Source organism: Mirounga angustirostris, unplaced genomic scaffold, assembly GCF_029215605.1.
Source record: "Mirounga angustirostris isolate CCGP_5_RB_7025 unplaced genomic scaffold, mMirAng1.0.hap1 SCAF_8, whole genome shotgun sequence".
NCBI classification, from domain to species: domain Eukaryota; kingdom Metazoa; phylum Chordata; class Mammalia; order Carnivora; family Phocidae; genus Mirounga; species Mirounga angustirostris.
In genome coordinates this window covers 111,620,019-111,637,369 of record NW_026991716.1, presented here as the reverse complement: position 1 = coordinate 111,637,369, position 17,351 = coordinate 111,620,019, and the positions used below count along the sequence as shown (strand labels likewise).

Here is a 17,351-nt window from a genome sequence, read left to right as displayed (position 1 = left end):
TTGATATTTAAGAAAAGCTGAACAGACTCCTTGTTTGAGTTAAATATAAAGGGTGCTAGTAGAGCTAATGTTTAGAGAATTTAGAGGAGAAAGATGTATGATTTGGTTAAGTTCATTTCTATTTCTAATAGAAGGATGAAATTTTTCTGTTTTCATCTTCCCAATGAGGGCAATGAGAAAGAAATCAATTTTATTGTGTGAGCCTCTCAGCATTCTGGAAAAGAATGACAGCAAAAATTGTCACCATTTTGGAACTATCACTATGTGCTTTATCCTCTATGTCTCCAAAGTCTTAACGGTGCTTGGAGAAAATGGTATTGCTTGCAGTGACTAAGGTCAGACAGAAATGCTTCCTTTTGTGTGCCTATTTGCCATTAGCAAAATGCTTTTGCAGCTCTCTAATTCTATTCTCATGGTGACCTTTGAAGTTGGCAAGGCAATTGTCCTCCTCCGCATTTCACAGACGAGGTGATTGAAATTCAAAGAGGTCAAAGCTACACTTATGTTTGCAACTATTAAATAGCTGAATTGAAAACAGAAGTCAAAATCCTGACCCACAGGCTAGTTCTCCTTCAACCATTCATCTGCATCTAACCACACAGCCGGAGGAAGCGAAGTCCACATGCTGAGAACTACCATGGAAGTAAATCTTCCTTAAATACAACTAAAACACCAAGTTTTGTGGAGATAGCTTCAATTTACTTGTGCTTACACACAAACTGGATGCCAGGTCGGAAGCCTACTGTGCAAAACAAGTTGAAATCAACTCAAGTGATGTTTTACAAATATGATTCAATCCACTTGTAGATCAGAGATAAATAAAATATAACAAGTTCACAGAGTCAGGATTTATGCTGACTCTCTGCTTACCTGAAATGGGTAGGAGTTTCACATTGGACACTGGCTTTTCCTTCTAGAACGACAGTACTTTAGGTAACTTAGGCTGCAGAAAGCAGCCACCTACTTGGATTATCTCCAGTGTCGTTCCCATACCCTGGCTCTGTGAACACGTCACTCATAGAGGGGAGCCCTTGGAAAGCTTCAAATGAAAACGATGGTTTTGATAGGTAGACACTGAAATTATCTGACCTAAATCAGGAGGAAATGCCTTTGGATGAACCAGCCTGAGAAGCAGGGCTGACAAAAATCAATAAGCCCCCGAGCCACTTTTTGTCAATTTGGCTGTCATTCACATTGAAAGCCAGAGGACTCATCTCTCTGTACTGTTTAAACATCACGACAATCTCTATTCATGGCATTTGAACCCAGCTTCTAGCAGAATTGCCCGTGCAACAGAGGTGTACTGTTTGACAATAGTTGTGTTTATGAATCTGAGTCCCCTCCTTTGGGAGATGGTAATGATGATTACACTTAGTTGAAATGGCACAAGTGAAAGACAAACTAGGCAGCAGCACAAGCAAATGACGGGGGTGGGGGAGCATCAGCACAAACCAAAAGAATCCTTCTGTAGATAAACCAGTATTGGAGACATTGCTTTGGTCTGAATATGTCACGTTGTCAGTTTTGGGTCATGTTTCATCATCCAGCTTAATCTCATTTAGGGGTACGTTGCCATGCCAGCTTGTGCTTATTATCAGAGCAGAAAAGCAGAAGGGGAAGAAAGCTCATTCAGACAGAGTTGAAGTTTACATTTCACTGGACTAATACATCACTGTTTTTAAAATGAAAAGCACAGCAGCCTACAGTTAGTCGGATATGAGCATGTTTGGTTCCAGTCCAAAGTTCTCTCTTGAAAGAAAAAAAATGGAAAACAACCAATTCCAGTTAATGAGCACTTTCCATAATTATCACGTATAATTTTCACAATGACCCTGAAAGGTACACACTGTAATCTCCACTTTACACTTGAATGAACTGTTTCCACAAGGACAAATCACTTGCCAAAGGTCACACATAAAACAAGGAATTGAGCTCACAGAATTCCGAGTTAGGTCGACTCCAAAGCTCATACTCTTTCCTTTACACCACACAGCTATCCTAGTCTTTTATAAAGAGACTTGGCATTATTTAGATGAAGGTGCTTGTATTTCTTATTACAAACTATATAAATATTAAGTTAGATACACGTTAATTAATTAAGGGAAGAAAATACAAACTACTTTCCGAATATGACTACCCTGGAGTTACGCCTCTTTAGTTCCCCACAATCTGAGTGAGCATAATGGAGATTTTATTTTCCAGTATAGAATTTCTCAGAATACGGATCATTTTTTATCACATGCTCTGGCCAAACTGTGAAGGAATCCTCAATACTAGAAAAGGGCTAACACACATTCCTTCTGGGTATTTAAATTTTGAAGTTTTAATAGAAATGCTTTTTGGAAAACTAGGGCTCGATTCTTATCTATTATTTGAAGGAAACCTACAGATCTTCAAAGTCACTCTTCTACCGCATGCATGTTTGCTCCAGAGGAAGTGTGCAAACACCGGGAGATGCAGTTCTTGAGTTTACCTGAAGATGGCATCCATCCCAAGGCTGTACGTGATTTGTAAGAGGACTCTCTTCAAATTCGCAAGCACTGTCATCAACTCTCTTCTACTGACAGGGAAATTTGTGCCATGTATGGTAAACAATTCTTCTTTAAGTGACAGTACATGAATATGTTCTTCATACGGTTGCAGATACACCTCATCTTGGGCTGTGCTGATTCTCAAGTCATTTCCCTAAAGGGGAAAAGAAAGTACAAAAGGGTAAAACTGTGAAAAGAAGGTATAAAAGGGTAAAGAGAATGCATATTTGGATTTGCCACTTGGTGAATTATCTTCAGTAGATTTTTAATTCTAGGTTGGCTTTCCTTTCATTCAGTATATTTCTGGTATATATGGAAGTAAGAGAAGGCAAATTAACTGTTAGCTTTAACCAGATCATCCCGATCACTTAATACTGGAAATATGTATGCTGGGGGAAGAATTTTGTCATTGATTCACATGCATGAAACGTTTAAGGCAAAGAACAACAGAGCGCAGTGCTAAATCAACATCAACCTATTGAGCGCGGTGCTAAATCAACATCAACCTATTTGGAATCACAAATGTGCATGCAAGTGTGTGCTTTTGAGATTGTCTGAGTATTGGAGGAAGAATAAGAGAAAAGTGGGGGAGGCTCTAAGATATCTTTAGGCCTCCAGCATTTTGGAATTGTCCATGGCCCCCCAAATCCTGAAAGCAGTTTCTCCTATATCTTTCTTATCTAAATTAAGAGTTCTGAAGTCAAGATTTAACTACACCTAAATAAACAAGTTTCCTTTTTCATTTGCATCTGCCAAGTAGACCATAAAATTTACTTGGAAGCAAGAGGAGATGGAAAAAATTAAGCTATGTAAATCAGCATTTGCCTAAACACTTCATCATACTTATATTCTTGGGAATATGGTCAATATGTTTTTATTTTAAAGTCCAAGTCTGGTCTAAAGGTCTCCATTATCACTGGAACTTAATGAATATGATCAGTCTTTTAGATATCTCTCAGGGTGAAACATAAGACAGGCATAAAAAAATTTCCCAAGATATAATATTCCCTAAGTCATACGTAAATTAATGTCAAACCAATCAGGTAAGGAATAACTTAAGAGCGTGAAACAGTTGAACATAAATGATCTGCTCCATACTCTACCTCTAAGATAACCATAATCTGGAGTACATGTTCTGTATCTTCTTCTTCTTCTTCGAAGTCATATGATATGGTAAATGTCAATTGTCCTCCAGCTGCTGTAAGCTACAAGAGAGGAGATACGTGATCATTACAAGACAGGAGATGGGCTATTAAATCATATTTTACTTATCATTTTAAAATCATTTTATTGTTCTAGAGGGTAGGATTTGAAAGAAACAGAAATCACAAAAGTGCAGAGTGAGAATGATAGACATTTCTTCAGCAGTAACCTTCATACGAACTTACCCATCAACAGCAAGCCTGACATAAATATAAATTCATGTATTATTTTCCCCAGTATTGCAGGCTTGCTGAAATAGGTTAAATTCTGTGAAACCAAACACAGCCCCTCCTGTCATTTTCCTCATCTATAACTTGAGCTTTACAATTCCCAAGCAGAGAAGGATCTTCGTCAAAATTGGGAGATTTCGACCCATCCCTGAGGGTCACTCACTTTCTGTTAGTCTGAACACTTTCAACAAAGACATCACTCCATTTGACAGTGACTTTATATAGACTATAAGCTAAACGGGGAAATGTTGTGGGTCAGAGCAAAATAAAAGAATGGCAGCAAATTTTATATTATGATACAATTCAATCAAAACTCCCAAAGAAGATACGCTTTTCCCTGTGCAATCAAATATGCTTAGTTGAAATGAATGTTATTGTTCCTTTTCATTAAATAAACTTCTATATGCCAAGCCCCACATAATGGATGCTTGAGGTTTACATCTTCTGACATTGAGAGTAACCTTGTAGAAAGAAAAAAAATAGGAAAGCAAGATCATTTATAGGACAGGAATCAACATTGGAACTTGAGTGACAGACTCGATGCAAATACTGCAGTCCTTTTTTAAAAATTCCACTCTAGCATTGTAAATAAAGACATTCATAAAACAAAGCTGATGATTTGTATTCCACTGTCTCCTCCATGCTGACACACAGAGGCCCAGCTTTGCAGCCGCTGGCTCTCTGTGGCCTCTTACTGCAGACCCTGAACACAAAGCAATTCCCGGCGATGCACTGGATGGAGGAGGAGGAACCTGGATTCCTCTCAGAGTTGCTCCATAGGGAATGGCACATAGCTTGCCATGGCTGATTAAACAGGGTTTTCAAATCACAGCTCTGCAATGTCTTCCAAGAGCTCATTACATGGAGCTCTATGAGGAACTAGAATTCAGAAAACTTTTATTCCCCTGTTCCCCTGAGAAATAGCCCTACTCTAATGTCTTTTCATATATAAAATAATAAATATCTGCCTGGACTATAGCACTTGGCATTATTGTGAGTAATGAAGGGTGAATCTATGTAAAAGGTTTTTGGTTCTATTAAGATAAGCATCCTAAATATTACCTTGCATATTTGTTCAAAATCAGCCAGACCATTTTCTCAATGAGAAGAATCTAGAGAGGCAGCAGGAAAGAATGCCTTACATATTTTAAAGACTGAACTTATTAGAATTTTCTACACTTATAAAAATATTTAGTAGGACCAACGGATGGAGATTGGGAAAAACACCAGGATATAGAACTATAATGTTGCAAAACTTTTAAGCTTCCAAATATATTTTGATTATTTAAAATGTGGACTACATGCTTTTATTTATTTATTTATTTTGGGGAATATGTTTCCCTAAAAAAAAAGGAAAGAAGATCAATTTTAATTCATAGTCTCTTAATTTAAAAATTACACAAATGTGAGGAACTCAGAACGAAAGGTAATGCCTATTTTGCTCATAAGAGCCAAAGCGAGTATAATCCAAACTTTTTTTTTTTAAGATTTATTTGAGAGAGAGACAGAAAGAACACAAGAGCATGTGCGCATGTGCATGGGCGAGGGGCAGAGGGAGAGGAAGAGAGAGAATCTCAGGCAAACTCTGCCCTGAGTTTGGCACTGGACTGGGGACTTGATCCCATGACCCTGAGATCATGACCTGAGCCCAAATCAAGAGTCAGAAGCTCAACCAACTGAGACACCCAGGTGCCCCAGAATATCCAAGATTTTAAGACTTTAGATGAAATAGAAAAATGTTTGATTTGTTACATTTCATTTGTTTATGTTGTTTCCACACCTACTCATAATAATTATAAAGTCAAATAACATATAAAATAATATGAGAGAAGAATGAGGATGGAAATGGGAAAAAGAAACAAACAAATACAGAAAAAGAAAGGGCTCTTCTGCAGGTCAGTCACAACCATAAAACATGAACTAAGGAGTAGAATTAATTCAGCCTATTCTTCTGAGGGTTTATGATAATAATAGCAATAAAAATGAAAACTTGACTTTTCACTCACATTTCATAATGCAAATTTTCCCCAACTCTTCCATGCATCTTTGATACCTATACTAAGGTATCGAATCAAATCAGTTTTTGAATTATCTAAAAATTTTCATGAGTGAATCCATTTTACTTCCACCTAAGTTATGTGGAAACAGACCATTTTAAAAAGGTATATGATGATGATGTTGGTTTTTTCTCCACATCACAAATACCCATTTCCATAGTATTAGAATTACTGTCTTTTTCTTTCACTCTAAAGCTGTATATTTATGTCCATTTCTCTTTTTTTGAAGGTATTTATTTATTTATTTATTTATTTATTTATTTATTTATTGAGAGAGAGAGAGAGCAGGAGCAGGGGGGAGGATCAGAGGGAAAGGGAGAAGCAGACTCCCCACTGAGCAGAGAGCCCTGTGTGGGACTCAATCTCAGGACCCTGGGATCATGTCCTGAGCCGAAGGCAGATGCTTAACCAACTGAGCCACCCAGGTGTATGGCCATTTCTATATCACAGCTTAGTCAAGTACTTATTTAATTAATTTTCAAAAAGGATTGCTTAAGATGCCATCCCACAGTTTAGAAGTTGTCTTTCCCAACAAGTACATACCATTATATGGAAGTCTTTGTAATGAGTCAACTATAAGACAGCATCTTCTTTTCTGAGGGATATTGGGATTTTGGGGAAAAACCTGTGAGAACATTCAGAGTATTAACTGTCCTTTCCTATAGCTTTGGATGAAGAAGTCTCTGCCGCTTCTCCATCTATCCACCACTCCATATTCCAAATGTCACCTTCACTTGGCTCTTCTACGTCCTTGCTTTCCCACTCTCCTATAATCCCCCTTCATTATCCCAATTGTCAATCTCTCCATCAAATCCAGTGTGTACAGGGCTGCCAATCATCAACTGACTTTATTGTTTCCTCTAGCTATTATCTATGGTTATTTATTAGTTTCACTGTTAAACTCTGAGATATAGGATATTGCACTCATTTCCTTTATTCTTACCCACCTAACCTTTTTTATTTTACCTACTGCTTCCTGTCTTTCACCCTTGGTACTCCATTAAAAGAGTTTCTTGAAAGGTCATTTATCAGTTCTACCTAGCAACCACTAATGGACCTTTGGTTCAGTTTTATTCTTACTCTCTATGTGGCATGTAATTATTCTTAAAATTCTCGACTCCTTTGTCTTCTATTGCACCAAACTTCCGTGATACTCCTTCCTCTGTCTTGGTCGTACCATTGTCTCATTTGTAGATACATTTTTCTTTCTTATTCTATATTCCGTGGATGGATGTCTCCAAGAATCTTACTCCCTTTTGGCTACCCTTTCTTATTGACTCTATTTCTCTCCAGTGGCTTTAATTATGTTTATACCTGGTTCCTAAATCGGTATCTTCTATCCTGTGCTGTGTCCCTATATTAGTTTGCTCAAGATCTCATAACAAAATACCACAGACTGGGTAGCTTAAACAACAGAACTCTGAGATCCAGGTGTCAGCAGAACTGGTTTCTTCTGCAGTCTCTCCTCTTGGCTTGAGGATGGCCATCTTTACCCTGTGTCCTCACATGGTCTTCTCTTTGTGTTCATCTGTGTTCTAATTTCTTCTTTTTAAAAGGACACCAGTCATATCAAACTGTACCCACTCTAATTACCTCATTTCAACTTAATTACCTCTCTAAAAATCCTTTCTCCAAATAGTTACATCCTAAGATTCTGGGGGTTAAGACTTCAACATATGAATTTGGGGGCAGGGATATAGTTCAGCCTGTAACAGTCCTGTACTGAGTGATTGTTTAATAACATCTCAAACACTCAACATACCCAGTTAATCTTATTATCTGGATCTTCCCAGGAAACAAACTTGATTATTTTCCCAACTTCCATGATTGGGTCAGGCCAATTGCTTTATTTCTCTTTTTCAATTAGAAACCACAGGTGTAACATAATAATTGTTTTTCACTGTGTTATTTATATCGAATTAGTCTCAGTCTTATTCTATTGAAATGCTTCTTGTCTAACTTTCTATTTTCACTACCAAATCACACTTACTAGGTCCTCACCAAGCATTTGAATTCAATTCTCTGACTCCAGTCATTTTGGGGGGAAAATTTTTATCAACTATTACTTCTGTTGTTGCCTCTCTAATGAAGGACCTCTAGTGGTCCTGGATCTATAATATCATTCAAGTTTCTACTCAGTCTCAACACTCTCTAGGATCTATTTAGCCCCCTATTCACAAACTGTGTACAGAGGTGGCCCAGGGCATTGCAGTAAACTTACAAAGGCACTGTGGGATACTGTCAATGTTTAAAGGAAACACAAGCAATACTATGTATCTGTTGGACACCACACAACCAGCTAGCTTGAGGGACTTCAGTTTTAACATGAGAAAACTTTATATTCCTTTCAGGGATATTCTCAAAACATTGAGCTACGTTTTTGCACTTTCAGCCATGCCGGATATTTGTTAAGGGAAGTCTTCAGTGGATGCTGTGATAAAAACCACATATTGCACAAAAATCAATGTGAAACAGGAATTAAAGGTAGCACTGTCCAACCTGTTTCTAGGTTTGAGAAGTTGTGTATTACCCAGCAAGCATACAAATCCCCTTTAGTAAGTCATTGTGGTTATTTATGAAAAAAAGAAAAAAGAAATTATTATATTGCCTGAACTTATGTGCATTATCTTTTTAAGTGGTTGCTCAGTTGTTAAAATGCAAGTATTTATTAAGTTGTTTGCCCCTCACTACTGTGGCATATTTCAATTGGCCTAGGAGACACTGTGAAAAAAAAAATACAGAGACAGTAAGAGTACCACAAATTGAAGAAGTTTTGGCACTTCCGACCTATCCCCTGTTTATATCTACCCATTCTGCTACTTTGATTTGCTTCAATTCATTTTCCTGCTGAAATTCTCACCCCTACAGCTCTCTGACTATTCAAATGCTGCTTTTCTTCCTCTCCTTAGCTAGTGTCCTGCTGGTCAGAAGACTGAGGAAGCAAAAAGGGTTTCTCAGTGATATTCCCAGACTCAGTGGCAACCCCAACAAATAAGAGAGCTAAAGGACTCTAGAACAGGGAGAGCTCTGCATGAACCATCTCATCCATTAACGCTGGAGAATGCATTCTAACAATACACCCCACGACATTGGTAAGTTACATGTACTGTGCATAACTTTAATTTTCCACAATTTTGGACTTTGTAGACTCAATTTATTAATTTTATCTATGAGACCTTCAAATTCATCCATTTTGGGAACAACACTGGAGCACTGCATGTACCACCAATAGAACATTTCATTTTCTCCTGCTGCTGAGGAACAAAACTGTCACTATTGGCCAGAGAAATACAGTTTTCCACAGATAGAAGTAAGCATAATTCCAGTTCACACTGAGGCAATTCTTACATTTACTAGATAGATTAGACTATATTTACTAGAGATGAAAGTTGTATTTCTTTTCAATACAAAGAGAAAGTGAATTTAATGAGAATAATTCATTCATCTCCAAAGTCCTAGTGTTGTATTTGTTGTTGTTGTTGTTGTTGTTTTGTCTTGTTTTGTTTTTACCGTTCTTTATATCCATTAAGCAAAATTCTCTTCAGGAAGATTCAGATATCAAATTGAGAGGCACTGCAAGGAAAAGGAGTGGCATCCATTCACTCCGAGCAATGGTTCAATTCTACGCCCTTCACTCTTCTGATCCTCAAATTCACCCCACTAAGAAAAGAGCAACACAAGTAGCTGTTTCCCACGAGTACCTGTTTTAATTCTACCTTCAGGGGAAAGAAACAGCTTGTTTGCAAGTAACATTACAGTTACTATGCAATATATAACCTAATGTCACACATAATAACGTAGTGTGTGTGCAGCACATTGCGTTAAAGATTTAATGAGGCAAGGAAGTTCTCCCTCATGAGTGGAAAAGGCTAAAGGTAATTCTTAAAACTAAGCTTTACATTAGTATTTAGTATTAGGCTACCTGTGTTGTAGCTTCCCTTACCCACAATCTCAAGAAATATGAATGGAAGGGTGAAGGGTGGGTGATCTATGGGGGACAATATACTTGGGGGAGAAATTCTTTTGTAAAATAAGACTGGATTATTTGGTTGTCTGAGATCAGAACATCATCTCTCTTATTCCATTAAATGGGGTGTAAAATCTAATATTTACTTTTGCTTACCAGAGCAAATATTTCGGGAGGGATATGCGAAAATCAAACGAGGAAAAGTCTTTGTAACATGGAGCAGGATAAATGAAACATATATGTTTCTTTTATTATGTTATGTTAATCACCATACATTACATCATTAGTTTTTGATGTAGTGTTCCATGATTCATTGTTTGCGTATAACACCCAGTGCTCCATGCAGAACGTGCCCTCTTTAATACCCATCACCAGGCTAACCCATCCCCCCACCCCCTCCCCTCTAGAACCCTCAGTTTGTTTCTCAGAGTCCATAGTCCTCATGATTCATTTCACCCTCCAATTTCCCCCCCTTCATTTTTTCCCTATCTTCTTTTGCCTTTTTTTAAACATATAACGTATTCTGTTTTCTTCTTCTATCTTCTTCTGCCTTTTTTTTAACATATAATGTATTATTTGTTTTCAATTTAGCATCATAAACATGGCGAGGTTTCATCTTTCTAGATTTTGAAGCTCCATAGCCTTAAATTCTGAAAATGTGTCCCTCCCACCAAAGTGTTTACTGATGCATCTATTCATGGAACTCTCCTTTAACATAGAAACAGAACTTCATGTTTTGTTATGCTTTTCTGTACATTTATAACATTGAGATAAGAGCATGTTCCTCTTCTTTCAAAGTTTGATAATTAGAATAGAATGGGCGTAAGGGGATGTTGAATTAGAGAACAGGCAAAATTTGCATAGGAGGTTCGAATGTTATATCACCTTAATGCATAGAAAAAGGAGAAGGACTTGTGAGGGTCAAACAGAAACAACACATTCTGGAAACACTGGCTTGTAAGGCAAGAGACCACGTTATGTAATCTAGGAGATACAAAAGAGGAAAATCTTGAGGATTTTCCTGCCCACCTGCCTCCATTCCTCCCTTCCTTCATTTCTTCCTATCTGTCTGGTTTTCCTGCCCCCTTCCTTCCTTTTATCCATCTCCTCCTTTTATACCTCCGCCTCTTTTATTCCCCCCCTACTCCTTCTCTTCCCCTCCCCTACCAGCTCCATCTCCTCCTCCTTCTGATTATTTTTTCCTTTTAGATGTGGCCACATCCAACTTGATAATTTTGCATTCCTTTGTATTTTGTATCAGCTAAATTTCATACGTATCCAAAGTAGGGATGAAAATTAGGAATGTGACTGTGCCAAGGACAGAGTTTTATGGCAGGCAGCCCATCAGAGGTACTCTCTCTCAGAGTGACACCAACTGACCAATCAGTGTCCCTGGAGACTAGTCCCCTAACTGCTTAATGGAGAAATCAGTTATGAGCTTCTTATATGAATTTTTATAAAATAAAATAATGCCAACCTATCTTCAGCATAAGCTTTATGTCTTCCATATTACAAAGTAAGGCCCAATTTTACTTTCTCTATACTCAGTTATGATTCAAAGCAAACAGAATTATAGAGGTTTGATCAGGTAAGAATGTTTCTGGCTGTAACTGAAAGCCAGACAATTAGCGATTCTCGTATGACAAGAGGTCCAGAACTAAACAGATCAAATTTTAAAATACAACAGATTATCCACACTTAAATCCATTTGGGGACACTTAAAAATATAAACACCTCATAAACAGATTTGCTAACCATCCTATAGAAGATGATGAAGTACACTACCCAGTACACAAATTAAGATTTAGTGTTTCCTCTAGGTTTTCCGACAGAGAGAACTACTTGTTACTTTGTGACATGCACTGATAAGTGTTGAGTTGATATAATACTATCTCAACAGATGTAAGTAAATGGTAGCAGCCAAATTCTCTAAACTGTTTTTTGTTATCAGGCCCAGACTCAAAAACAGGATCTTTGCAACAGCTGCTTGTCTTCTGTTTACTTACTTACATTTGCATGGAATGTTCCATTAATACTCTTGCTATGGGTTGGATTAATTTATGTGTAAATATTCAGTACAAAAAATACATGTAATACACAATTAAACATTTATCTAATCAAATAAGCTGTAAATTATGGTTTTATATATATGTAAATTTCTTATTGCCCTTAATTTTTTTTAAGTTCTCTGCCAAGAAAACAGAAAACTGCATGCTCATGATATACAACATGAATGTTGGTTAAAATAACAACATTTTAATCCAAGTTCCATTAAGTTAAAGAGACACAGCCTTACTGTTTTCATTTAAATGATAAATGAATATATATATTTTTGTACATTTATGCACACACAAATTCTGGGGAAAAAACTTATGAAAACGTTGTAAAATGGAGATATCAATAATGGTATTTTCTATTTGAATACGAATTTTAGCTAACCTTTCTCTTAGTGCATAAGCATTTTGTCCTATAAGGATATTCTTTACTTTGGATAGTACATGGCGATTATATAGCCTTTCCCCTCTTATTGCAAAAGCAGGAACAAATAAACAGAATTCTGTAATAAAGAGAATTCCTATCTTTCCCATAGGCAATGCTCAATGTTTATACCTTTGGCAACACTAAATATGGCCAGAAGGGCTGTATGCTTAAATGAGCTCAATTAATTCCAGGTTACATTATTTAAATAGCGGTTATTTTGAAATAACAGTCAACTTCCCACAAAGGCAGATGCCAGAATATTAGTCCTGGAATATAATTTTTATTTGATTCAAAATTGGTCTACCACACTTCGTTTTCTCTTTTCTCTTATTCATGAGCTCTGCAGGTGATTCTTTATTACAGCAGAAGCTGGTTATGAATTTTAGAAGAAAAGATTCCCAAAGATGCAATGGAAATTAAGTCACACCCCAGAGGAGAATCAACAGGTTAATAAAATATATTCAAGTGTCTTCTTCCAGAATGAACAGATAAAGATTTGTGTTAGTTATCTGACATGTCTGTTAACATGGAAATCAGATATAAATCACACAAAAGATCAAACTCATTCCTGGAGATTTTTCAGACCTGGTTTTGGATTCTCTTTCTGCCTTTAAATGTTGTATGGCCCTTGGGAAAGTAATTTATGCTTTCAGAGTCTCTGTTAATTTTCCCTAAAATGAGCTGAATTACACCTACCTCAAAAGAAGTTTGTTCTGAGGGTGAAACGAGAAAAACACAAAGAAGTCCTCACTTGATACCTAGCACATAGTATCTATTCAATAAATGTTGTAAATCATACTGTTTTAATAAGGATAATTTTCAAAATTGAAATACATACATACTTCACACTAAAAGCCTAATCATAATGATATTTATTTCATGATCTAAATGCACTTTGCAATCTTACGGTTTCTGGAAGAGATCACAGTGTTGGCAGGATTCAGATCTTATTCATGTTTTAATGTTTCCCTATGGTACTTTGCATAAGCATCTTACAGATAGTAGATATTGCATAAATATCTGCTGAATTTTAATCAAATTCAACACCATATATCATTTCAATGTATTTTAGATGGAGAAGGCATAAAAAACCAGGACAAATTTGTACTACCCCCATGAGATAACTTGCAGTTGTTATTAGAATAGGCCTTTATTGGTTTCTCTATACTTATCTTTGTCAGTCCTAAAAACAGATCAAAGGAAATATATCTATTTGAGTTTTTTGGTGATTCGAGCCTACTGCAGGAACTTACCGTACTGCTTACTGGCAAACTCTAAGTGCATTTATTTTAAAATAAGGCCCTTTAGCATGTGGGAAGTTTGATCTGCAGTTGAAAGGAAAAATCAATATTTAAATCATTTAGACATTTACACACATAAAGCAACTATATGCCATTACTTTTCACCAGATTCTATATGCTAGGATAATAGTGTAAATTCCAGCACCCACTAATACATATTTTATAAGTTACAAATACATTTTCAATATGTTCTGATATATTGGCAAACAATGTACTCTCTGTATTAAAAAGACACCTAGCATACAGATTATAGAAAGCAATGAGCCAACTGCATCATAACTAGTCAGAGCACATGCTCGACACCACCATTTAAGGGAGTAGTTACAAATTAGAGGTCACCCAAACAGGTGTGACCAGGATGCTGATGGCTCTAAAAGCAGAACAAGAGGTTTAGAAAGGTAATGGGGATCTTTAACCTTAAAAACAGAAGGCGTAGGGAAAACATGACTGTTTTCTTTGAGTGTCTGAAGGTCTATCATGTATAATAAAAAGAAAACTTGCTCTGTTTGTCGCATAAAAATGGAGTCTATACAAGGAAAGGGGAGGGGGGATATTTTTTGATCCTGCATAAAAATTAACTTCTAATACCTAGAACTGTTGAAAATGGAATGAGCTTTGTAGGATGTACATATCCTTATAGATAGATGAACAGGGATCCATCTGTCTGGGATGATGGAGAAAGAATGCTTACATCTGCTAAGAGTTTGGACTAGATCTGATATCACTGGCAATCTGTAATTCTGCCATGCTAAATTTTACAGCTAATTTACTAATAGTTGGTTAGTTAACTATCAGGGTAACCCTTTTCAATTTCTATTGTAGAGTACCAGGATAGTAATTAGCTTTTTATACACCTGCTCCTTGCTCTGTGGTTTTAGAAATAAAGCATTTAAATGACAGGGCAACACATTTCACTAAGAAAATACTACTTGTGGGGCACCTGGGTGGCTCAGTCGTTAAGCGTCTGCCTTCGGCTCAGGTCATGATCCCAGGGTCCTGGGATCGAGCCCCGCATCAGGCTCCCTGCTCTGCGGGAAGCCTGCTTCTCCCTCTCCCACTCCCCCTGCTTGTGTTCCCTCTCTCACTGTCTCTCTCTGTCAAATAAATAAATAAAATCTTAAAAAAAAAAAAAAAGAAACTACTACTTGTATAGACGGTATCAGAGATTCGGAATGGCATAGTGGGACAGAGTACAGGTTGTAGAGCTAGTCTTGGCGAAGCGGAAACAGAGTGCTCTGCCATTTATTAGCTGTGTATAACTAGATCAAACAATTATTTAATCTTTCTTTATATCAAGTCTGCGTCTGGAAAATGGAGAGGATGCAATAGTGTATGCCTCACAGGGTTGTTGTGAGAACTCAACTGAATAATCTAGAATAGTGTTTGATACTTTATCAATGTTTAGTAAAGGTTAGCTAGGTAACAAAACAGTGGTAACAAAGGTTACCACTGTTTTGTTATTATTGCCATTATGGAAAACAATCTCCAAAATCTTGTAACTATTCAGAGCAAGATTCTCTGACTACCACCATACCACTGGGACACATCAGTATGATCCGGATGTTTTAAGCTTGAAGATAAAAACATCTGCCACTTTTATCAGGGAAATCCAAATCAAAACCTCAATGAGATATCACCTCACACCAGTCAGAATGGCTAAAATTAACAAGTCAGGAAACGACAGATGTTGGCGGGGATGCGGAGAAAGGGGAACCCTCATACACTGTTGGTGGGAATGCAAGCTGGTGCGGCCACTCTGGAAAACAGCATGCAGGTTCCTCAAAAAGTTGAAAATAGAGCTACCATATGATCCAGAAATTGTACTACTGGGTATTTACCCCAAAGATACAAAAGTAGGGATCCGAAAGGGTACGTGCACCCCGATGTTTATAGCAGCAATGTCCACAATAGCCAAACTGTGGAAAGAGCCAAGATGTCCATCGACAGATGACTGGATAAAGAAGATGTGGTATATATATACAATGGAATATTATGCAGCCATCAAAAGGAATGAGATCTTGCCATTTGCAATGACGTGGATGGAACTGGAGGGTATTATGTTGAGCGAAATAAGTCAAACAGAGAAAGACATGTATTATATGATCTCACTGATATGAGGAATTCTTAATCTCAGGAAACAAACTGAGGGTTGCTGGAGTGGGGGTGGGGTGGGAGGGATGGGGTGACTGGGTGATAGACACTGGGGAGGGTACGTGCTCTGGTAAGCGCTGTGAATTGTGCAAGACTGTTGAATCTCAGATCTGTACCTCTGAAACAAATAATGCAATATATGTTAAGAAAAAAAAGAAGAAGAAGAAGAAGGTAGTGGGAGGGGAAGAATGAAGCGGGGGAAATCGGAGGGGTAGACGAACCATGAGAGACGATGGACTCTGAAAAACAAACTGAGGGTTCTAGAGGGGAGGAGAGTGGGAGGATGGGTTAGCCTGGTGGTGGGTATTGAGGAGGGCACATTCTGCATGGAGCACTGGGTGTTATGCACAAACAATGAATCATGGAACACTTCATCTAAAACTAATGATGTAATGTATGGGGATTAACATAAGAATAAAAAAAATAAAAACAAAAAAAATCTGCCACTTTTTTAAGCAAGATACAGATAACATAAAAATGTGGTATGTCTCAAAATTTAAGGGGACTCAATCGCTGAGCCATACAAAATCCAGTTAATATTTTTATTGAACTTTAGAATTTAAATAGCACTTTTTGCTCATTTTATTGAATCTCTACAAATCTTATAGGGTAGGTTTATGATTATTGTTATTATATTGTAGACACGAGGAAATTGAGGCTTTAAGAGGTTAAGTTGTACACAATCACATTGTTACTTTGGTGATACTGAAATGCATTCTTGATTTACGCTTATTTTTAAAATACTCCCCCCTCAAGACTGTCTCTCACTCTCTCTCTCTCTCTCTCTCTCTCACACACACACACACACACACACACACACATTCACTCTCAATGTGCAAGGTGTCTAGAATGCAAAGATCATGTGCTTCAGAATAAGACTGACCTATTAGAGAATCTTAGTCCATATATTTACTGTGTGACTTTGGGCAAATTGATTTAATTCTGAAGTTTACTTTTTATTTCTTTCTTTCTTTCTTTCTTTCTTTCTTACTTATTTATTTATTTATTTATTTATTTATTTATTTATTTATTTATTTATTTGAGAGAGAGAGAGAGAATGAGAGAGAGCACATGAGAGGGGTTAGGGTCAGAGGGAGAAGCAGACTCCCTGCCGAGCAGGGAGCATGATGCGGGACTTGATCCAGGGACTCCAGGATCATGACCTGAGCCGAAAGCAGTCGCTTAACCAACTGAGCCACCCAGGTGCCCCTGAAGTTTACTTTCTGTTATGTCTAAAAGAGAATGAAAATACCACCTGGAAGGGTTTTTATAAGGAATTCACAAGAGGAACTCTGTAAAACCTATTCTCCGTGTTCTATATCAAGCATACAGAATTCATGAACCATTATTTCATTTTCCCTCCTAATTATTTTGAGAACTCATTAAGTTCAAAATAGGTTTGCTAATTTGAATTGAAGTACTTGTGTAGA

General features: G+C 37.2%; 1 protein-coding gene across 1 annotated transcript in view; it reads right to left on the bottom strand.

The window, feature by feature from the left end:
- LAMA2 (laminin subunit alpha 2) overlaps positions 1-17,351 on the bottom strand; it is a 621,471-nt gene that overhangs the window by 263,714 nt on the left and 340,406 nt on the right. The window contains exons 13-14 of the mRNA XM_045865518.3: positions 3,635-3,736; positions 2,474-2,685 (exon numbers count right to left, since the gene is read on the bottom strand). Of these exons, the coding sequence (XP_045721474.2) occupies positions 2,474-2,685; positions 3,635-3,736 (314 nt within the window). The remainder of the gene's footprint in view (positions 1-2,473; positions 2,686-3,634; positions 3,737-17,351) is intronic.